The 24,319-nt window shown below is 32.8% G+C and overlaps 1 protein-coding gene across 1 annotated transcript in view; it reads left to right on the top strand.

Annotated features, from left to right (window-relative positions):
• Positions 1-19,613, top strand: part of KIF18A (kinesin family member 18A) — a 93,162-nt gene extending 73,549 nt beyond the window's left edge. Inside the window, exons 14-17 of the mRNA XM_017848579.1 lie at positions 7,284-7,725; positions 8,447-8,554; positions 16,691-16,800; positions 18,997-19,613. Coding sequence (XP_017704068.1) covers positions 7,284-7,725; positions 8,447-8,554; positions 16,691-16,800; positions 18,997-19,079 — 743 coding nt within the window. The 3' untranslated portion in view covers positions 19,080-19,613. The remainder of the gene's footprint in view (positions 1-7,283; positions 7,726-8,446; positions 8,555-16,690; positions 16,801-18,996) is intronic.
• Positions 19,614-24,319: the final 4,706 nt, after the last annotated feature.

The following is a 24,319-nucleotide window of genomic DNA, read 5'->3' as shown; positions in this document are numbered from 1 at the left end:
TTTTTTTTTTTGTCATTTTTTATTTTACAGAGCAGGATTATATTTATTATATAAAATAATCAAATGTATAAAAAGGAAAATAAAATAATTCATTATTTTCCCAGTGAGCTATAAACCTGTGTTAACATTTTGATGAATTGGGTTATATTTCCTTCTCTGTTTTCTATTACTTTTCCCCCTTTTTGCTCAGGAGGTTTGTGTGCTTTGATTTGTTTTTGGTTGTTTTTGTTTTGTTTTGTCAAAATTGGGATCATACTGTATACTACCTCATTAATGAACATTTTTTCATATCATCAAATAATCTATAAAATATAGTTTTAAATATCAGTGTAATTGTGGATGTTCATGTTCATTTAGTTATTTAGTCATTGTTTAAGTGATTTAATTAACTTCTGTGGTAGGGGCTCAGCATTGTGTGGTGGTCAAGAACTTGGCATCTGGATTAGCAAAAAGTCTGAGTTTGTATGCCAGTTCTGTCATTTCTTTATAGTTTCTTTTTATAGGTCCAGTGAGTTTTCTGTTTGCTTATTATAATTATGCTTTTTCCTGTAAAATTAAAGGGAAAAAATATATTCCTGTCCACTAATCCAACAGCCCAGGGAATGTAGAGAAGGAACCAGAGCCACAGATAGTCTCAGCTGGAAATCTGCCCCTTTGGGCAGATTTCATCCATGTGTGTATCTCATCCATGTGTGGTATAGCCACCAGTGATGGGAACAAGCCTGATAACATTGGGTACTTTGTAGTATTTTTTTTCTGCACTGAAACAGCTGAGCCAGGACTGAATTTTAGAGCCTCTTAGCACTACTTTTAGTGTTCAGATGTTACCATTTTACTGTATTGCATAGCTGTATCTCGCTCATTCTCCCCAACTCCCACCTACCCCATCATCCCTGGTTCTAATTTAAGGGCCTTTACTGACATCTGCCAGTGTCTTTTACTTAACTCCTTGGGATAGCACTGAAGGGTAAAGGATAGGGACTACTTTAAGTTATTCTCCTCCATGCCTTCCTTAAAGAGTCTGAGCTATACAATATTCTTCAGAAAGTCCGCTGATGTTCTGGCACTCAGATGATAATTTTTTCCCATTACCAACATTAGGTCAAGTTTACCCTTTTTTAAATGATGTGATCATTTTAAAGGGAATCTGAATGGGAGCTAGATGCCTCTATTCGGGTTATCACTTGGTTTAAAAATTGTCTTTTGCAGTTAACCTTCAAATGCCTTCTTGTACTATGGATATTTCTCAAGTGTGCCAACCAAGTACTGTTTCTAGTGAGAAATTCTTCAAGCAGCCAGTGTCTTTTTAAATTCCTTCCCTATCAAAAAGAAAAGATTCTGATATGTATATTCTTTTATCAAAACTCATTCAATTATAAGTTTGCATTTTGCATTTGCAAGGTTCATTAAACATGGATCAAAATGCATTGGCTCCTTTTGAAAGAATTGAATGCTATATTAACAAAATATTAGAAGAGGAGCAGTTAGGCCTTGTATCTGAAAACATAGTGTGTCTATGCCTGGAACGGTCTATAAACCTGTTTTAATTGTTTAGGAGTATCTAGAGATGAATATGCAGAGGAAGTAGGATATCTAACCTAAAAAGAGATGCTGTTTTTAACATCATTCTACCAACTTAAATCTTACCCATTAATTGCCCTTGGTACAACTTCCTAGGAGCTGAACTTCATTTTCAATACCGTCTCTATCTGCTACTCTTGTTCTAGGACCATTTCCTACTTATCTTTACTCATTTTCTTTCCTTTCCCCTACCTCAGCATAATAACACTCATCATCTCTGAATAAGAAATTACAACCTCAAACCCCAAAGAGTTTCTGCTGCCTCAAGTCTCTATGAGCGTCCAAACTAGAAAGGGAAAAATGCAGATTCCAAGACTCCTACAGTTACATGGATCAGAACTGAAGAGAGGACAGAACCCCAAGCTTGATAAGTGGGAGTAGGGGGAAGGGGATGTCAAAAAAAAAGAATGCCAAATTTGAGGGAATGACATGCATAAATGGTTCATGGTTTTATGGAGCACTGTCAATTCTCTTAATTTACTTATGTAGAATTAATATATACTACTTTCTGTGAACTCTTTATTATAAGGCAGCTAATTAGATATATAGATATTATAATACCCTTCTCACATCTCTCCATCACTGCTCCTACCACTTTTACCCAAGCTGTCATTTCTTGCTTAAGCTATAGCAATAGCCTTGTTCCTGATTTTTCTGTTTTCTCTCTTGACCATTCTTGACACAGCAAGCAGATCAATGTTTTTCCTAAACATCAATCAGATCACATTATATCCATTCCTGAAACCCTCCACAGATCTCCCTTTGTACTTGGAATAAATCAAAACCCTTGGCTTGTCCATAAATCCTAACATAAGTTACCCCTTTTGATCTCTCTAGCCTCTTCTCATTCCGCCTGTCCCTCTAACTCATAGCACTTCAATCAAACTAGCCTCTTTTCCTCGAGCTCAACAATTCATTGTTGTTATTGGATCTCTGCACATGCTATTTTTTCTGCCTTTTTCCCTAGATCTTCATAGAACTGGCTCCTTAGCCATTGGTCTCAGATCACATATACCATCCTTAGAATTGTCATTCTAGCCATCATAGTTAAAACATCCTTTCTATCTCCCATTACTGTCTATTCCATTTCTCTGTTTTATTGTCTTTACAGTTAATTTATTATCATCCTAATTTATTTTATTTGTTTATTGTCATCTACCTTCTCCCCCCAAAAATGTAAATTCTTAACTATCTTGTTTACCACTGTACCTAGCATGGTATGGTAGGTACTTAATAAATAATTGGGTAGATGAACAGTGGATTCTTTTTATGCAGGTGTACTCCTCTTATATTGTTGCTTTTGTACCATAGCTGACTACAACTTTTTTTTCATAAATAAAACATATGTTGATCCTGGATTTAAAATAGTAGTTATTTTTTTCTTTTAAATTTTTTGACATTATGCTTGTTATTATTTGGACATAAATTTCAAAAAGTCCCATTCACTTATAAATCCGATGGGTCATAATCATTCAAGGTAATAGAAATGGAGCACACTTACAATATGTTGAGGAGTTAAAGTCCCAAGAGATGTTACAGAAATAGCAAAATTACTCAGAAACCATAACATACATTGCTACCCACTACCTCTTATATGTAAGTATATGATACGCTGAACTAGTTCCTTAGATAGACCCTAGAGAGATGTCTTTCCAAGTGACTGCCAGTCTTCCCTATTCCAGTTTGCAAGAGCGTGCCTTATAACAATGCATTTTTAATTTCCTGTTCCTTTCTGTGTAGCACCCACATTGCTAGGGTATTTTATTGACTATCATCATCTATATGGTCTCTTGTTCTGCAAGGCACAGCCTGCAACTTTGTGATTCATTTTCTCATTTTATGGGGTCTTTCTAAAGGAATTATAATCTGCCTCCAAGTTCCTTCTTATCACTTCTACTCTATAAGCACAAGAATTACAGAATATTGTTAGATAGTGTTTTCCCAGGCTGAATCAGGGGAAACTACAACTGTCCCATGCCTGCTCTTCTGGAAATTTACTGTACACCCTTTTCCTCTAATGGAAAAGTACAGCAGATCTCTTTTATAGACATAGCCCTAACATATCCAACAACTCTTATAGCCTATAAAACTTTCTGATCCCCCAACTCAACCCTCTCCAGTTGCCATACCCACATAAAGTTCTTCATTACCTAACTTAGCTAAAGGATAATAATTATTTATTTATTATGTAATTGTATTTATATATTCTAAAACTTGTATTCAAAGTAAAATTTAGTTGTTCTTTTAGTTTTCATTAAGTGGGGTCATTATCCTTTTATGTTTATAGTTACAGAAAGTTGACTTAAATTTTATTTAAATCTTTAAATTTTGTTTTGCTCTGGTTAGCTCCTGAAGCTTTCAAAGCAACTAATCAGCCTAAGTAGTTCTGAAATGACCATCTGCCTTCTGCCCTTTTATTTTATCTGAACTTAAGGAGAATGAAAAGAACTCTTTAGATTTATATCATACACATGCTGTGTGTCTGTAGCATCTCTTCTTCTAGGCCCAGTAAAACACTTGTATGTAAATCCACATTAACTACCACATCTCCATGCTATTCCTTCAGCTTATATTCTACCAGGAGAGCAGGATTATAGCTAAAGATATATCATTGTAACACCACTATTCCTTTACTAACAAATTGTTAATCAGTCTGATCATACTAAATTTGATGTTGGGTGTACGCTTAGATTATCCCAGAGGACATGTGGATATTTCTTCAGTGTTCTACTGAAAGACTGTGATTTTTACCACTCTTTACTAGCAGTAGGGAAAATGTGGTCCACCATCATGGGAATTTGCACAGTTGCCACTCCCAGAGATTATACCTTGTAAGTATGTATTTAAAAAAATAATGACTCTGTATAATTCTTGTCCCTTAAGATTTCATGTTCCATTGTGTCTTAAAGTTTAAAATGTTATTATAAGGTCTGCATTTGCAAATAGCATACATACCTGTTTCAATAATACCTGTGGTTTATATTAATCATCAGTCTTGATAAACCGGCTATCTTATAAACTGAAAGTGAAGCATTGTTTGAAATATATGTTTTAGAGATAACAGTAAGTTAGTTTTTGATGATTGGAAAGTAAATTACAACTTTCTCTGTAAAAGATGTAATATTAACAGCTGAAACATATTTGCATTTCTAGAGCCTTTCTTTGAACCCTTATCGTATAATCCTATCCGTATGTAAAAAGCTAATATCCTCTTTTTTCTAGGGGATATTAATGCCCACACTGCTTAAGTGAGTTGCCCAAGGTCACTCGGTGAGCTGTTGGTGGAGCCAGAAATAGAATCCAAGTCTCCTGACTCCCAATTCAGTCCTCTACCCTCCATGTAGTTTTCTATCCTCTATACCCCTGCTGCCTCTCATGGGAAAAGAAGTTAATCTTCCAGCTATTAATAGCCACCAAATTGGTGGTAGCAGCACAGTGGAGAAAAGTAACTGTCTTTACACTGCAGCATTAGTATAAAAATATCTGGTAATGGAAAATTTGACAAATGTCATGTTAAAGGGAGTGGAAAATTATTTTAAGATCTGGATCTCATTTATCTAGTTCTCAGAAAAGTAAAATTCCTTAGTAGAACAGGGATCATATTTTTCTTCTGTTTTTAAATTTTGTTTCCTAGAGGGTAATTGTCAACCTAGCCATAGCAGAACATGTTGTCAACTAATATAATAAGAATAGTGCAGGTACTGTTGCTGATTGCTTTAAGTGTATTTTCTAACTTGGTTGAAAGTTTGAATAGCTTTATTGAAATGCGTAACACTTATCTTATTCTGCTTTCAATGTTCTTTAAGTTAGTATTATACAGTATAGTAAATATCAACTGGGAATTTTACTTCATGATTAGACAAATGAATGGAAATACACATTATAGTTTCTTCCATGACAGTATACTCCAAGCAAAGGTATTCCATGTCAGACACCATGAAGTTCACCAGAATAGAGTAGGTAAAGTAGAAAAAAGTTAATTGAAAAATATAAGATAATCACACTGAAGTTGATCAAGTGTATTGTTACATATGTCATTATTTGGGGCATTAATAAAAGGTGTTTGCCAAATGTTTGTGTTTTTAAATGTTAAGCATTAAATACTAAATCTAGTATTGTGGGGTAATAAGTTCTAATGAAACAATTTGTTTCTTAATTTTGGACCAAGGACCAAGAATTCTCCAACTAAAAATATCAGCATATTTTGTTTCTATTTAAAGATTACTAAAAAGTCTTTAATCAGAAGGATGACATGAGCAGAATTATGTTTTAACTATAAGCAGAAAAAATACAGAATTGGTAGAGATTGGGAAATCAAGGGAAAAGGAAAAGGTTAAAAAAAAAAAAAAAGTAGTAATTTGGAACCCAGGTGACAGAGAAGGTAAATGGTAAAAGGATAATTAGAAATATGAGAAACAGTGTAGAACAAGACACCTAGAGGGTCAAGTACAGCTCCTTAGGGAAATGTGTACATTTACTGGATGGAAGAAGAAGAATAATGCAGATGTTAGAATAGTACAGATATAATTTTGAAAAGCTACAGGAGTTTTCAGATAAGGCTGAGAAAGATCATCAGAGTTGGTGACCTTTTGACATTTGGGAGACTGACTTCACCAGAGTGATGAGAGTGAAAGTACTCTGAACTCTTTGAATTATTTCATTTATCTTTAGTATTAAATCTTGTTTTTGCAAACCTCTGAGTTATGTATGATATAGGAGACAAATAGTTAACTAGAATGCTTAATTGACTACAGTTTGTATCTCAGTATCCTGGGGACAGACAAGTTGATTCCAGGAACCCTCCCAAATACCAAAATCCATGGATACCCAAGTCCCTTACATAAAATGGCATAGTATATAACCTACACTTATCCTTCTGTGTACTTTAAATCATCTCTAGATTACTTATAATGCCTAGTACAATACAAATGCCATTAAATGGTAGTTATACTGTATATTTTTTTATTTTTTATTGTTTTTGTTTATCTGTTTGTTTGTTTTGTGAATATTTTCAGTCTCTGGTTAGTTGAATCCACAGATGCAGAATCTGCAGCTACCGAGGGTCAACTGTGTATACCTGACACTGTAACAGAAACAATGCTTTCATTCACACAGAATTTTACTGGTTATTGCCATTCTTGTTCATTTAAACTAGACTTCCACTCAATTAGTAATAAACTGGTCACTGACACCCAAACCCTAGCATCACCAAGTATACTCATATAACAAACCTACACATGTACCCGCAAACCTGAAAAACAAAACAAAACAAAAGTAGTAAACTGGTAATATTTTACAATGGAACAATTGTTAACCTCTGTGCCTATAAAAGTTTAATACTGTTTTCATCTTAAACCCAAATCAAACATGAACGCTAGAAATTGTGAATTTTCGTGGAATTGATTGGTAATTTGTTTCCTAATTACCCAATATCTCAAGAAAGCTATACCTAAAAATTAATATTGATATTAGCAATGTATTCATTTACTGTTATAGAATTTCTTTATAATGAGTTTATCTTTATTTAAAGTTTTAGCAGTAAACTGTTATATTTTCCTTTCCAACTTACATTTTTCAGATTTTTATCAATTGGCATAAAAATACCTTATTATTCGGGTTTGTTCATTTTAAAAGTAATGGGGTTATTAAAAAAATAAAAAAACTAGGAAACATTATTAAGTGTCTTTAATTTCTTTGAATAGGCTCATCTTCAAGTGGATCTAATCTGGTTAAGACTCCCACACAAAAAAGAACTCGGAGAAAACTAATGCCATCTCCCTTGAAAGGACAGCATACTCTAAAGTCTCCACCATCTCAAAGTGTGCAGCTCAATGATTCTCTTAGCAAAGAACTTCAGCCTATTGTGTATACACCAGAAGACTGTAGAAAAACTTTTCAAAATCCATCTACAGTAACCTTAATAAAACCATCATCGTTTACTACAAGTTTTCAGGCTATCAGCTCAAATATAAACGGTGATAATTCTCAGAAAATGTGTGAAGTAGCTATCCCTCATAACAGAAGAAAAAAATGTGGACAGGAGGACTTGGACTCTACATTTACTATATGTGAAGACATCAAGAGCTTGAAGTGTAAATTACCCGAACAAGAATCACTACCAAATGATAAAGATGTTTTACAACGGTACAAAAAAATAATATTTGCCAATTCTTTTTTTTTAAAAATAGACTTTCAACTATTAGTTGAGGTTTATTTCATAAACCAAGTGTGCCATTTTGATTATAAAACAATCTGTTTTACTTTCATTAAATTTTAATTGTCTTTCTCTCTGAATATTAATTCACCAACAAAATATTTTAAAGTCTTAAATTTGGTATCTTAAGTCAGTTGACCCTCATTAGTCTAGGAAAGACCTTAAGATATGTTTAGTTTGTTCTTCTTACTCTGAAGTTGGATTATACAAGCTATTCTTGGAGAATTATGTTTATTATTAATTAATATTTTCACTGAAGGAAATTCCACACTTTCTATTGATGTTTAGCAAACCTCAACTTACTCTGAAATGGTCATACCCCTAAAGTATGGTTGAATGTGTGTCATCCAAGCAAACATATCCTTCTCACTTTATCTGCATAATCATACCCAATCTAAATATGGAAAGAAAAATACCTTCACTCTTCTATGCCATTGGGAATGCAGAAATCTCTCGATAGCAACTTTACCTATGTTATAAAGAGAAAAGAATACCCCAGGGCTAGCAAGGGAATCTTTATAGTAGAGCAGAATGTTTTTCTTTCTATATTAATACCAAATGGTTTTCTAATTATGGACACGTTTACTTCCTTTTCTCTTCATAGTTTAAATCAAAATTATTATTTTTTATTTGTCGCTATTTAATATACAGGCTTGACCCTTCTTCATTCTCAACTAAGCATTCTATGCCTATACCAAGCATGGTGCCATCCTACATGGCAATGACTACTGCTGCCAAAAGGAAACGGAAATTAACAAGGTATGATTAAACATAAACTGGTTTGGTTCTATAGTTATATAAGTTAATCTTTATATGTTATTTTCTATTGCTTTTTTATTTTTTGTNCCATTCTCCTGCCTCAGCCTCCCAAGTAGCTGGGACTACAGGCGCCCGCCTCGTCGCCCGGCTAGTTTTTTGTATTCTTTAGTAGAGACGGGGTTTCACCGTATTAGCCAGGGTGGTCTCGATCTCCTGACCTTGTGATCCGCCCGTCTCGGCCTCCCAAAGTGCTAGGATTACAGGCTTGAGCCACCGCGCCCGGCTAAAAATACTTAATTTTAACTTTTCTGGGGTGACAATTTTTACTTATTTGGTTATTTTTACTTATTTCATTATCCTTTTTAAACATTACCAAATTTCTTCCATCATAGAATTATGTTATTTTAATGGATTATGATATATGATTAAAATACAATGAGTGAAGAGACTTTTATTTCTGCCTAAGACAGTATAGCTTGTATCAGACCACCCCACCCATCAAGAACAGTTGTAAAAAGTGCATAAAATAGAACCAACAGCTGCTTGAAGGCAATGGAGAACAACCATGGTAGCCAGGATTGAGAGCCTAAGATCCCAGAGAAAAGGGAAATATGCTATAGACAGCCAGACTTTCTCTGCCTCTGTTTTTTATTTAGCATTTGCCACTTTATGGCATAAGACATAGAGGCCAAACAGAAAATGGAAACTTAGAGCTATTAGCTGCCTTACTGAGCCAGGGAATCAAAATTATTCTGTACAGTTTTTGTCCTCAAGGTATTCCCCAAGTACTCAACTTTGTGGAATGAGAGGCTAAGACACCAAGCTGAAAGTAGCTGCTAAGAGGCTAAGGTGTTAAGCAGAGTGTTGATGTTCTTATGAGGCTTTCATAGAAAAATTGGAGTTCAGGGATCACCATGAAGAAAAGGCCCTGTTAAACACATCAGGATTTTATTTGAGATCCCTGAAGGGTAGTTCACTAGGAGTAGGGCAACCCAGAAATAGGCCAGTTCTTGAAAGTCTGAAACAGACCTTAGACCAACTCAATTCTTGATTGGATCAAGGTGATTTATCTTTGCTCTCCTTGCCACAGGAAAATTAAATTATCTCTGGAAGAATATACCATCTGGAGCCTCTATAGTTTTTTTTTTTTTGTATATATCAGTGTTTGGCACTTAAAAATTACAAAGTATGCCAGGAAACAGAACCAAATGACTAAAAATTAAGAGAAAAAAGCATCATAGGAGCAGTGATTCATACATGAGGCAGATACTGGGATTATCAGATAAGAATTCAAAAATTTTAACTGTATTGGTTTCAAATACTTTCCCAAAGAACCAGATTCTATTAAAATTAATCAAATGGATATTCTAGAACTGAAAATATAGAATTTACTGAGATAAAGAACTCAATAAATCAATTCAGCAGATTAGGTACAGCAGAAGAGAGTATTAGTGAACTGAAAGATAGATTTGTTTTTTACTTTTAATTTTGTGAGTACGTAGTAGGTGTATATATTATGGGGTGCATGGGATATTTTGATACAAGCATACAATATGTAATAACCACATCAGTGTAAATGGAGTATCCATCCATTGATCCTTTGTGTTATAAACAATCTAATCATACTCTTAATTATTTTTTAAATGTACAGTACATTATTGTTGACTGTAGTTACCCTGTTGTGCTATCAAATACTACATCTTATTCATTATATTTAGATTAAGCATCCCCCCGTTAACCATCCTCACCAATCTCCCAAAAACCCTTCCCAGCCTCTGGTAACCATTCTACTTTCTGTCTCCATGAGTTCAATTTGTTTAATTTTTAGCTCCCCAAAATAAGTGAGAACATGCCAAGTTTTGTCTTTCTGTACCTGGCTTATTTCACTTAACATAATTACCGTCAGTTCCATCCACGTTGTTGCAAATGACAGGATCTCATTCTTGTTTGATGGCTGAATGGTACTCCATTGTGTATACGTACCACATTTTCTTTGTCTATTCATCTGTTGATTGGCACTTAGGTTGCTTCCAAATCTTGGCTATTGTGCATAGTGTTGCAATAAACATGGTAGTGTTTATATCTTTTCAATATACTGATTTCCTTTCATTTTAGTATATATCTAGCAGGGGGATTGCTGGATCATATGATGGCACTATTTTTAGTTTTTCGAGGAATCTTCAAAATTTTCTTTATAGTAGTTGTACTAATTTACATCCCCACAAACAGTATACAAGTGTTCCCTTTTCTCCACATCCTAGCCAGTGTTTGTTGTTGCCTGTCTTTTGGGGAAAAAAAAAAAAATTTAATTGGGGTGAGATGATATCTCATTGTAGTTTCGATTTACATTTTTCTAATGATCAGTGATATTGAGTTATCTTTTCATATGCTTGTTTGCCATTTATATGTCTTCTTTTGAGTAATGTCTATTCTTTTGCCCATTTTAAAAATCAGATTATTAGATTTTTTTCCTAGAGTTGTTTGAGCTTCTTATATATTATGGTTATTAATCCCTTGTCAGATAGATGGTTTGCAGATATTTTCTCTCATTCTGTGAGTTGTCTCTTCACTTTATTGATTGTTTCCTTTGCTTTACAGAAGCTTTTTAACTTGATGTGATCCCATTTATCCATTTTTGCTTTGGTTGCCTGTGTGGGGTATTACTCAAGAAATCTTTGTCCAGTCCAGTGTCCTAGAGGGTTTCCCCAGTGTTTTTTTTTTTTTAGCAGTTTCATAGTTTGAGGTCTTAGGTTTAAGTTTTTATCCATTTTGATTTGATTTCTGTATATTGCAAGAGATAGGGATCTAGCTTCATTCTTCTGCATATGGATAAACAGTTTTTCCAGCACTGTTTATTGAAGAGATTGTCTTTTCCCCAATGTATGTTCTTGGCAACTTTGTCAAAAATGAGCTTATTGTAAATGTATGGATTTATTTTGGGGCTCTCTATTCTGTTCCACTGATCTATATGTCTGGTTTTATGCCAGTCTTGTGCTGTTTTGGTTACTATAGCTCTGTCATGTAATTTGAAGTCAGATAGTGTGATTCCTCCAGTTTTAATCTTTTTGCTCAGGATAGCTTTGGCTATTCTGGGTCTTTTGTGGTTCCATATAAATTTTAGGATTGTTTTTTCTATTTCTGTGAAGAATGTCATTGGTATTTTGATAGGGATTGCATTGATTCTGTAGACCACTGTGAGTAGTATGGACATTTTAACAATATTGATTCTTCCAATCCATGAACATAGAATATCTTTCTATTTTTTTGTATCCTCTTTAATTTTTTACATCAATGTTTTATAGTTTTCATTATATTTCATTATAGAGATCTTTTACTTCTTTGGTTAACTCCTATTTTATTTTTAGCTTTTGTAAAAGGGATTACTTTTTTTCAAATTATTTCACTGTTTGTTTATAGAAATGCTACTGGTTTTTCTGTATTGATTTTGTATTCTGCAACTCTACTGAATTTGTTTCTCAGTTCTCATAGTTTTTTGGTGGAGTCTAGGTTTTTCCAAATATATGATAAGATCATGTCATCTGCAAACAAGGATAATTTTACTTCTTCCTTTCCAATTTGGATGTTCTTTCTTTCTTTTCTTTCTCTTGTCTGATAGCTCTACTTAGGACTTCCAGTACTATGTTAAATAATAAATACTGGTGAAAGTGGGCATCCTTGTCATGTTCCACAACTTAGAGAAAAGGATTTCAGATTTTCTGCATTCAGAATAGTACTAGCTGTAGGTCTGTCATGTATGGCTTTCATTGTGTTGAGATATGTTCCTTCTATACCCAGTTTTTTTAGAGTTTTTATCATAAAGGGATGCTGGATTTTATCAAATGCTTTTTCAGCATCAACTGAAATGATCATATGGTTTTTGCTCTTCATTCTATTGATATGATGTATCACATTGGTTAATTTGCAAGATGGTTATGTTGAACCATCTTGCATCCCTAGCATAAATCCCACTTGGCCGCAATGAATGATCTTTTGGGTTTGTTATTGGATCAGTTTGCTAGTATTTTGACAAGGATTTTTGCATGTGTTCATCAGGGATATTGGCCTGGAGTTTTCTTATTTTGATGTGTCCTTTTCTGGTTTTGGTATCAGAGTAATAATGGCCTCATATAATGATTTTGGAAGTATTCCTTCTGCCTCTGTTTTTCAGAATAGTTTGAGTAAGATTGATATTGGTTCTTTTTTAAATGTTTGGTAAAAATCAGCAGTGAAGCCATCAAATTCCAAGCTTTTCTTTGCTGGGAGACTTTTTATTATGACTTCGATTTTGTTACTTGTTATTCATCTGTTCAGGTTTTGGAATTTTTTCTGAAAAACAGACTGGTAGGAAGATATCCAAACTGATGTGCAGAATGATAAAATATGTGAAGAAGTGAAAGAGACATGGGACACAATTTTAAAAGTCTAGAACGTATGTATTTTGTGTCTCAGAAAGGAATGAGAGAAAGAATAGGGAAAAATAATATTTGAGATGATGGCTAATACTTATTCAAAACTAACAAGACATTAAACCATGGATTTGAGAAGCACTGCAAACCAAAAGCAGGATTAATATAAAGAGAAACATACCTAGGTATATAGTAGTAAAACAACTAAAAGGATAAGGAAAATCATAAATATACTGAGTTATATGACTAGAAGTTCATGATACATTCTTTATATACTATAAATTGAATGCAATGACAAAATATACTGAATAAATATAAAATGGATCTGACTTCCTCTACCTCTTTTTCTTTGCTATGTGATTATGGGGAGAAAAGTTTATAGAAGACCTTAAAATGACTCTTTTTAAATGTAGTTTCCACCAGGAGCCTGTTATCATTTAAGCAACAGGAAACGAATTTACAAGTAGCCTACTTATTTGTGCTACACAGAGTATCTTCTCACAAGTGAATTTTTAATATCTGTCTTTGTCCCTCCTAAACAAAGTATGACAGAGACTTGGAATGTGTAAATTTAAAATTTATGGATTTTTTCCTAAATGTCTCATCTACGACATTTAAAATTTTGTATTTGCTAAGGTACAAATTTGATTTGTACAATTAGTCTGGTTTATATACAGAAGTCAGTCACTTTATGAGTGAACCTAGCTAACCACAATCATCTGTTTTGTCTACTTTTATCACTAATTTGCATAATGTCAGTTTTGTTATTTGTTCCATTAATTAGATTTAGTGAGTTTTCTTGTCCTTCACTGGTAGTATGTTGTGTTTACTTAGATGTCACAAATGTTTATAGATAAGAATAATTTTTAAATGTGAACTTAGCCATTATAAAATCAAATGGTTTTTCAGGAAATGTCCAGGTATGTGAATTGTGTATTTGGAGTGATTTTAGATAAGTTAAAGGGCTTCCACATGAACAATTAATATTGTGAAATAATATTAAAGGACATGTAAAGAAAGTAACTTGATTTCTTATAGCCTATTAATTGTTATATTACATTCCCTCTGGTACCAGTAATTAGATCCTGCCATTAACTAAGGTTAAAAGAGATTAATGCTAGAAATGTACATGATTACTTTTTTTAATCTTCCTTTTCCCCAATTAAAGTTACATGAGCTTCAGAGTAATAAACTGTGGTATTTTCCATTTAGCAGCTTTATATACATATTTAGTTCTGTATTTTCTAATACAGTTTTAAAATAAAGAAGGGGAAGCTCTCTATATATGTATTTCATTTATTTTGCATAAAATAGCATTAGAGTTTGAAAGCACTGGATATTCCAAAACCTACCCAACAGATTTTTTTAAATGAGAATATTAGATTTTTAATCTTAACAATTTATGTAATATTTCTGTAGCAGACTATTTTACTAAATTGATTAGCCTATCAAATATTTAAATATAATACATACATAATGTTAGCTTTTACTTCTCAATTATATTAATCAGAGTTTTGGATTGTTTGTTTTGTATTTATTTGGTTAATTGGTTTTTTGTTTGTTCCACAATCTTTTAAGCACCCCATAGCAGTTTCATACTTGCCATACATTTTTATTTTGTTTTGAAAGATGTCTAATTATTTCAACTAGAAATTATTTCAGACAAAATAGTATAAGAGATATTATGTTAATTGAGTAGAAACATTCTACCTATATAAGGGAGCAAAAGGTTAGTTCTTCACTTTATTTATAGTTATGGCAATATATTTTGCATACAACTGGAAGTGTCTTTGGATTTCTCAGTATAGTCTTTAACATAATTTGAATTTGCACTCATATCAGTTTTAAGTCTTTGTAGTTTATGACCTACAACATAAATGTTAAACATTTCATCAATGGACTATTTAACTAAATCGTAAAAATGTTTGGGTATATTTTACTTTTATATAAATACGCAATTTATTAGCGTTAGATTTTATTTCTAGAAATATGAGTTCTAATCAAATAGCTTTATTCAAAAGCCTAATTTTCAAGAAAGAACATGCTATGAGTAAAAAGTAGGGTCCTGGAACTAGCCAAAGTGAATAATCGTACTGTGAAATAATAAAGACAACTTTGGGATAAATTTAAGAAAAAGCAATGTTTTATCAAAAGTAACTAATAGCATTGATCTTTATATTTGAAAAAATAAAATCACCAAATGATCAAAAAAGAATTTCTGCCTTGGACAGCTGATATGTACAAAAAAGCAGGTTTGATATTCAAAACAGAATCATAGTAATTTATCGCCATTTAGGAAGTGGGGACTACTGTAGTCGATATATTATTTGTGCATACAAATTTGTGATTTTACCTTCTTAAACTGTATATTTTTCATTACTTCCACTGAGTAGTCACCCCTTATTCAAGTTTTGCTTTCTGTGGTTTCAGTTACCCGTGGTCAACTGCAGTTCAAAAATAGGCGATTGTAGTACAATAAGATATTTTAAGAGAGAGAGAGACCACATTCACATAACCTTATTAAATATATTGTTATAACTGCTCTATTTTATTGTTAATCTCTTACTGTGCCTAATTTATAATTTAAACTTTATCATAGATATGTGTAGGAGAATACGTAGTATATATCCTGTTTGGTACTATCCTCGGTTGCAGGCATCCAGGGCAATCTTAGAAGATATCCCCCCCGATGATAAGTTTACTATATAGTATCTTTATTAGTCAGAATTTCCCTCAACTTAGGTTGTTTGAATCAGTGTGGAAGGTTGTTCTTTTTCCACCCAACCCCCAATTCTACCTATTAAAATTGATCCACCTTAGGACTAGGAAGGATTGCTGTTTTTCAGGGCCCAGATCAAACTCATTGCATCCACAAAATTTTCCATTATTCTTTCTTACTCTGCACTCAAGAATCTATAGCTCCTTGTATTATGAAAACCTTGGCACTATATTTTTGCTTTACCTTATATTATTTCATGTATTTATCTTACTTTTTTCTCATCTCCACTGTATGTCTATTCTATAAGATTTTAGGACAGGAATTTTTGTGCCTTATTTATTTGTATATCCTGTAACACAAAGCCATAATAGGTGTTTAGTAATAAGTCAACTCAAATTGAGTAAGAAATTTGAACCATCAGCAGTGTAAGACTGATTAAATTTTTGAAGCTAGAGCAAATGAAAACAGCTCATTCTTTTATTTCAGTTTCTGTGATTCCAATAATTAGAGATTTTTATTCTGTTACCCTGCTTCCATTTTAAAACAAAGTTTTTCAAACAATCTCACTTGTTTATACCTTTCAGATTAGGGTTCTTGGTCCAAATTTGTAGCATGAGCTTAGGGTTTTTTTTCGTTTTTTTTTGTTTTTTTGTTTTTTGTTTTTACCTCTTGTGACTATGTGCTACTGATCTCTACATTTTGAATAATAGTGTTTGAGTGCTTGCTTATCTGCCAGCAAAGCACCCTGGAATATTCTGCAACAGAATTGTAACATACACCTACAATCATAACATTCAATTTGAATAAATATATTAAATATCCAATTTAAAATCACACACAGCTAAATTTCTCTGGGCCAAAAATGTATTTAGTACCTCCACTTCTGTGAGATTTCACAACTTAATATTTTTGTGTTTTATTTCTTTAATCACTGTTGCATGTAGAATATGTATTAGAACTTTGAGAGATTAAAAAAAATGCTTAACTAAATTAAAAACTTTTGCCCTCAAGTTCTACATCAAACACTTCGTTAACTGCAGACATAAATTCTGGATTTGCCAAACGTGTTCGACAAGATAATTCAAGCGATAAGCACTTACAAGAAAACAAACCAACAATGGGTATGTCTCAGCTTTTAATTTGATATTTAATGATATGACTATGTAACACACTTAGTACTTTACGTTTTTAATTGTGTTTTCATAAGAATCTCCCTTTATTCATCACCTTTACTATATGGTAGAACAAGTATGATTATCCACATGTTATAGATAAGGAAACTTTAAAACACAAAAAGCATTTACCCAAGATCACACAGATACTATATTGGAGGAACCAAAACTCAAGAACCAGATCTTACAGCTCTACATTATACACCCTTTTAGTTATCCCTACTGCCTCATAATAATTGAAGTAATTGGCTAAATGTATTATTTAATGTTACTAATTAAGTATATTTTACAGATAAACTATACCCACTTTAAATTTTTCTCTTAGCGTATTATTTTGAGTAATTTGGCCTCTAACTCAATGCATAACTACTACACATATTCCAGTCTGTATCTAGTTATAATCATATTGTAACTCCCATTGGCAAGTTGGAAAAGATACTGATGGATCTTTCCCATCAGTATGAAAGATACTACATTCCATCAACCACATATGGGAGTGACATGAGTTCATGATAACAAAACCACTTCAGTTAAACTAGTGGTATATCATGCCAGCCAGTTTCCAGGCCCCAACATCTAGACTTCTGTCTCTCTGATACTACAGTTCCTAAGACTTCATTCAGAAACTATTTATTTACTAGGCATTTACCATGTCTTGTGATGAATACAGAGAGCAGTAAGACATTGATTGTTCTCTATAGGAACTTATAATTATAGCAGATGCAATTTAAAGGTGTCTCATGATACAATGTTTCTAAGAATAACATGAAAGCTATTGTTACTTTTTTCTGTCAATGTCCTTTGATTAGAGTAATATAAAATTCCTCAGTAACTTTGTCAACCTGTATTGGTAAATGCTTCCTTCCTGTAGTAGCCAGTGTTTACCTTAAGTTCAATGGAAATTGAAACATCAGACAGCAAATTGAAACATCAGACAGTAAGGTAGTAAAGTATAAAATTTACCTTGATTATTTGGTTTGACATGTTGTACTTAATAATGCTTAAAAATGTGTATCTGTAGTTAGTGTAGATGTGTACTGCCCCATTGATCTTCTGAAAAAGTTCTTCAAGAATCATAATTCTACAGCCAAATAATAAATTTATAAAATTCTCAAATCATAGAAATTGGGTTTTCTAATATGCTTATTATCTGAAGATACAAATGCATCAAATATTTCATGTATAAAGAGATGTGAATAAAAATATCAACTACGGGGGAAAAAAAAGTGGGAGATGATACTAAACCACACTGCTTGCCGAAGAGGTATTCGTTTGTAAGGAAAGATATTTTATATACATTATAATGTTCAAGTGAAAATGCCCAAATGCACAGCAGAAAAAAGTGAGAATTGAGACTGCCTTCCTTAGAATGTATTAAGCCAAGTTTTCTAACTAACAATGTACCAATGTACAAATAAAAAAACATACGACCATCAGTAGGGAAAAAGGCAACTCCTGTTAACTGAGCAATTAGAGAAATAAGAAGTAGTGTTAAGCAAATATGTCCATCTAAAACTCAAACCCAATGTGGCCAAGAAAGTGAATAAGCAATTAAACTGATCCTGAAAATAGTCAATGGCACCTTGTAACAACACTTTGTTGAGTAGAAAATGATGGTGAAAGCTAATGAAGAACCAGAAGAATGGGCATAAATAGAACATACTTGAGAGGTGGCAGTAGGGAAGAACTACAGGATTAAGATCAGCCCTTTAGGAAGTACTAGATGCAAATGATAATTTTAAATTGAAAAAGTATGGATGTTTAAATCCCTGGGGAAATAATCCAAGGAATGAGAAAAAAATGGTGATACAGCAAAGGAAGAAATGCTTGTAGAAATGGTCTTTCATTAGTCAGAAAGAAAGAAAGTGAACATAGTAATTAATTCAATGACTTCACCTGATGTCTGTGTATGTACACACACTCACTGAAACTTCAGTTTGCAATATGAATTTGAACACCTTTTAAAAACCAAAGGTATTAATGTCTCTTTGTTGTTGTTGTAGTATTTTAAATTATTGTTAACTAACAACTATGAATTTCAAGAGTAAATTTTTCTTTCTATGGTTATGATTTTATAAGTTGAATGATGAAAACTTTTGAATGATATTTATGCCATATTTATGCATCTTTTTATTTCTTCACTAGAACATAAAAGAAACATCTGTAAAGTAAATCCAAGCTTGGTTAGAAAATTTGGAAGAAATATTTCAAAAGGAAATCTACGATAAATCACTTCAAAACCAAGCAAAATGAAGTTGATTAAAATCTTTGAAAGAAGACCCATCTTAAAGCTAAGTTTACCCAAATACTTTCAGCAAGCAGAAAAATGAAACTCTTTGTTTTCATCTTTTGTATTCTAAAAAAATAAAATTCCAAAAGAAAAGATTGTCTTTTAAGTTTTTTAAATATTTGTTGCCTTTTAAAATCCCTGAGTGTAAGTTACCGTGGTGGCAGCTTAGTTTTACTATGCTACAACAAGTTGACTAGGACATTTTAGTAAATGGTAGTGAGTTAAATTATCTTTATTATTTTTTGAAAATAAGAATTTAGAAGTGGTAAAATTATGGCCCAAGATGTATTTGGCTCGCTATTATGTTTCAATACATTGTTTTAATCATATATATGACTTTCCTTTTTACAAATAATGTACAAGTGTCGATATATGTGCCCATAAAATCATTGTAAATATTATTTAAGTAGTCATCACAAATAAAATATTGTTCCTTGCTACTTGATATATTAAAGATGTAGATTTTAAAGTGTTTTGTTTTCTTGTCTCATTACTACCCCTTACATACTCTAAACCAATGGTCCCCAATCTTTTTGGCACCAGGGACCAGTTTTGTGGAAGACAAAACCACAGACTGAGTGTCAGGGGGTGGTTTCAGGATGATTGAAGCACTTTACATTTATTGTGCACTTTGTTTCTGTTATTATTACATTATATATTATATATTATTAAATAATTACATAACTCACCATAATGTAGAATCACTGGGAGCCCTGAGCTTGTTTTCTTGCAACTAAACAGTACCATCTTGGGGTAATAGGAGATAGTCACAGATCATCAGGCATTACATTCTCACAGGGAGTGTACAACTTAGATCCCTCACATGCGCAGTTCACAACAGGGGTCACACTCATGAGAATCTAATGCCGCTTCTGATCTGATACGTGGCAGAGCTCAGGCAGTAATGCCAGCAATGGGAGCGCTCACCTACCACTCGCCTCCTGCTCTGAGGCCTGGTTCCTAACAGGCCACGGTTGGGGACCCCTGCTCTAAACTATTATTTTATAGAAAATGTGAATTTTGTAGATTTGTATTTCAGATACGATCAAAATAGGTGGCACCGGAGTCAAGTCTGAAAATAATCCACAGGCCTCGTAATGATAATGGGAAAAGATGTTTCAGTCATTCTTGCTGCTATAGGAAGTACATGGAGCTGCAACTTAATTATACAACCTTGTTTTCTTGCCTTGCCTGTCCTGTTTGTTTGCTGAATGTAACACATTTGGCCAAATGCACTTTTAATTTTATACAGCACAGGACCCTTCACACCAAAGCAAAAAGCTGAAACATTTTAAGCCTTTCAGCTAATCAAGTTTTCCACTTAAAATCTGGTTGGGAGAATGTGAGAATAATCTTTAAGGTCCCTTTCAGCTCTGACACTCGTGATTCCATATTTATAGAGCATCTTCAGGATCTGTCATATGGAAAACCACCATACACACTTTTTTTTTTTTTGGTCCCTTCGTCATTTGGTTTTTGAGTGTGTTGCCTGTTTAACAATCACTTTCACCTCTGTATTCCTTTCAATTTTAGGTAAAAGAAATCTTTTTACCAGATAGTGATGAGTGGATGCCATGATTAATGAGTGACTAGACCTCATGGTTTTCATACCATCAGGTATGAGCACAATTTTCTTATATACCATTTTTGATCAGGTAGAGATTTGGCCTTCTATAAAAATTAATGAAAGGGCCTTTGTCATAGAACTATATTAAGGGGAAGTTAGGGGGAATAAACCATAATGAATGTGGGAAAAGAAGGCGATTAACTATGTGAATTTAAACTAAAACAAGAATACTATTTGATAAGTCACTGTGAAAATATTTTTAAGTGAACCTTATGTAAAAAGTAGATCAATCATAAGTGAATATATAACCGTGAATTTTCACAAAGTGAACATGCCCATGTAACCAGCACTCAAATGATGAAATAGAAAATTATCCATACCTCGGAAGACTCCCTTACACCTTCTCCCAGTCACCACCTCCCTCAGTGGTAACAACTATCCTAACTTCTAACAGCACAGTTTGATTTTTAATTGATTATTTCTTAAAAAATTAATATATGTACTTTTAATTGGTACATAATAATTGTACATATGTGGGGTACAATGTGATATGTTGATATATGTATACAAAGTGCAATGATCAAGTCAGGATTTTAGCATATCCATTACCTTAAACCTTTATCTTTGTGTTGATAACATCAGAGGTATATTTTAACTAAAATAACTAATTTTTATCTTAAAAAAAAGTTCTTCTAGAAAATGATACAGAACTGTATGAAGTAAATGTGCTTCCTCCTCATCTCCTACTAGTATCATTCCCAGGTGTAACCACAGTTAATATTAGGTTGGTGCAAATTGCAATTTTTGTCAGTACTTTCAATGACAAAAACCGCAATTACTTTTGCACCAACCTAATAGTTTAGGTACCATGCCTAGACATTTACTTTTGTCATATATATATATAGAGAGAGAGAGAGACAGATATCTAGATCTAAATTCCTATATTCTTGGGGATTTTTTATGAAAATAGGATCATACTTTTTATATTGTTTTGCACTTTTCATTTTCATTCACATTTAAAACCATGGTGGACATATTTGTAAAATTTTAAGTGTGAATTTCATAATGCTGCTGATAACAATTTTATATAGTAAATATATCAAGAGAAACATAGATGATGGTCTCTTTTGAGCTACACTATTCAGCATTTCTGAAAATATTGGAGTAGTCAGTCACTGTTATTTCTACATCATGATGTGTTATGCATGTTCCACAGAACACAGCTTACCTGGGATTCCCTGCCAAGGAAAGGGTTCCAGGTCAAAGAAGAGTGGAAAATGCAGCATACTGGGAGACTGACTGTGCACATTGACAATATAAGCCCCTGAAGTCTCATAACCAAGAGTCTTGTTTTACTTAACCCAGTAATTTTCGAATTACTTTAAAATGCTGAAGTTTTTAAAAATTGTGTGAGAATACTATATTGAGCCCTCATTATTATAACACTGAATACAATTATCAGATTTTGTCCAGGATATTCTTTTCTTATTTTTTTTTCCTTTAGTGGAGTATTTTAAAGCCTCATTTAGTCACTGCATACTTGCTTATGAATCTGAAAAAAGTGGTATTTCTTTATATTTTAAAAAATCCTTTCATTAAAGAACTAGTGCTATCCCTAAAAACATAATTGGAACAACAATGTTCTAAATTAATAATGGTTATAAAATTGACAAATTAGAAAGTTATGATGGTAGAGATTTAATGGAATATATTCAAGAGAGTCATTTTATTTATCATATTGAAATAATCACTTTCAATACATTAATTCTAATTCTACCTATCTTTCTCATTCACTTTTATTAAGACCTAAGTAAAACAAATTTTGTTTTTTGCAGAGTAACATTTTAAAAAATAAGATTATATTATGCTTTCCTGCCTTTTAAAATTGAAGAACATGTTCTTACATTCCTGGATGTTATACTTGACTTTGCTTACATGCCAAAGGTAGATAAAGTACACACCAAGTGTCGTGAACAACAGCACTGCTATAACATGGCGTATGTGTTCCTAAAACACAAAATGCTATGCAAAGTTATGCAACGAGGGTGGTCTGAATTCAGACAGGAATTTATAATGCCAGATGCGGATGACTGTGGCCCACTGTCATGAGGTATGTTCATTTTGAATATTCTGATGTAGCTTGGTACCACTGAGTACAGCTTTCTATTCACCTAATGTTTCATCCAGATAAAAGCTTGTGTAACCAGATACAAAACTCACATTAGGTTCAAATGGTTTCCTAATGTACCAATGCCATAGGAGCAAATTTGTACTTTAAAGATAGTTACAGCAGAACTGACTAATATATATATATATATTTATACACACACACACATATACAGCAAAACTACATTTATATGTATACATGTATACATATACAAGCATCTACAGAAAACATGCTATATAGATATACATGCTGTATATATATATATATAGCAGAACTGACCACATATATACACATATACATGTATATGTATATATCATTGTTAAACTGAAGAGGGATTCATATTTATAACAACTGCATTTTGTTTTATGCTTTGACTCTTTCATATTTAAATAACTTAGAAATATCTACAGTAACTGCTCAACAAGAGCTTTGGTGTTAATGAAGTTGCAAATTCTGGAATCAGATAGGATAGTCTGACCTTACTTTGAGACCAACTTCCAATCACAAGCCTTATAAAGTGACTCCTTATTTGCAAAGGGGCCCTCAGTCCACATTTCTTAATGAACACATTATAATAGTCATACTTTTTTGAGCTCTTATATAATAAATGTTTTAAATGTATTTTTCACTTATTCCTCAAACAAGCGTTTAAAGTAGATGCTACATTTCATGTTGAACGTGATACATATGTATAAGTTTTATCAATTAAATAATTTTTAAAGTAATTGTTATAGATGTACAACTTCTTATTCAATTCCAAAACTTCACAGATTTTGAAAATCAGGTTTTGTATAATTTTTGTCAGTAAAACCTGACTTCTGCTAATATGAGTCTATTAATTGTCTTTACCCTACTTAGTACAAACTTTCAGAGGCTTTGCTGCAGAAATGTTAATGTTCAGTTATAGAGTATTAGCCCAGACCCCAGTGGGGTGAGGGTGTTATATATAAATACAGTATATGCACTATATTGCATTTCTGAAACAAACAAAATACTGAATTTTATAAAATGCCTAGCCATGAGGATTTCAGATGATGATTTCTAAATAACATATTTAGTTTTCTAATTGAAAAAGATACTTGGAAAAATTAAGTAATTTGCCAAAAATTCCACAGCTGTGAAATTCCACAGTAGCAGAATTGGGATTTTTGAACTACAGTTGGTATAAAATACCTCTATCTACAGTGTGGCTAACACTGCATATGGATGGCTATACAAAAAGCATCTCTACTACAGAAAACAAATTTGAATCACCTGTTGACTTGTGGCTGGTAATTAGCTTTAATTTGTGGGTGAAGTTCAGTAAATTATATCCAGATTTGAGATGTATTCAATGCATTTTATAATTATAAGCAAATTATATCTAGCTCACATTGTTTATATTGAAAACAAAAATGGGCTGGACCCAATGGCTCACACCTGTAATCCCAGCACTTTGGGAGGC

Source organism: Rhinopithecus bieti, unplaced genomic scaffold, assembly GCF_001698545.2.
Source record: "Rhinopithecus bieti isolate Rb0 unplaced genomic scaffold, ASM169854v2 scaffold_31534, whole genome shotgun sequence".
NCBI classification, from domain to species: domain Eukaryota; kingdom Metazoa; phylum Chordata; class Mammalia; order Primates; family Cercopithecidae; genus Rhinopithecus; species Rhinopithecus bieti.
This window is presented reverse-complemented; position numbering and strand designations above follow the sequence as displayed.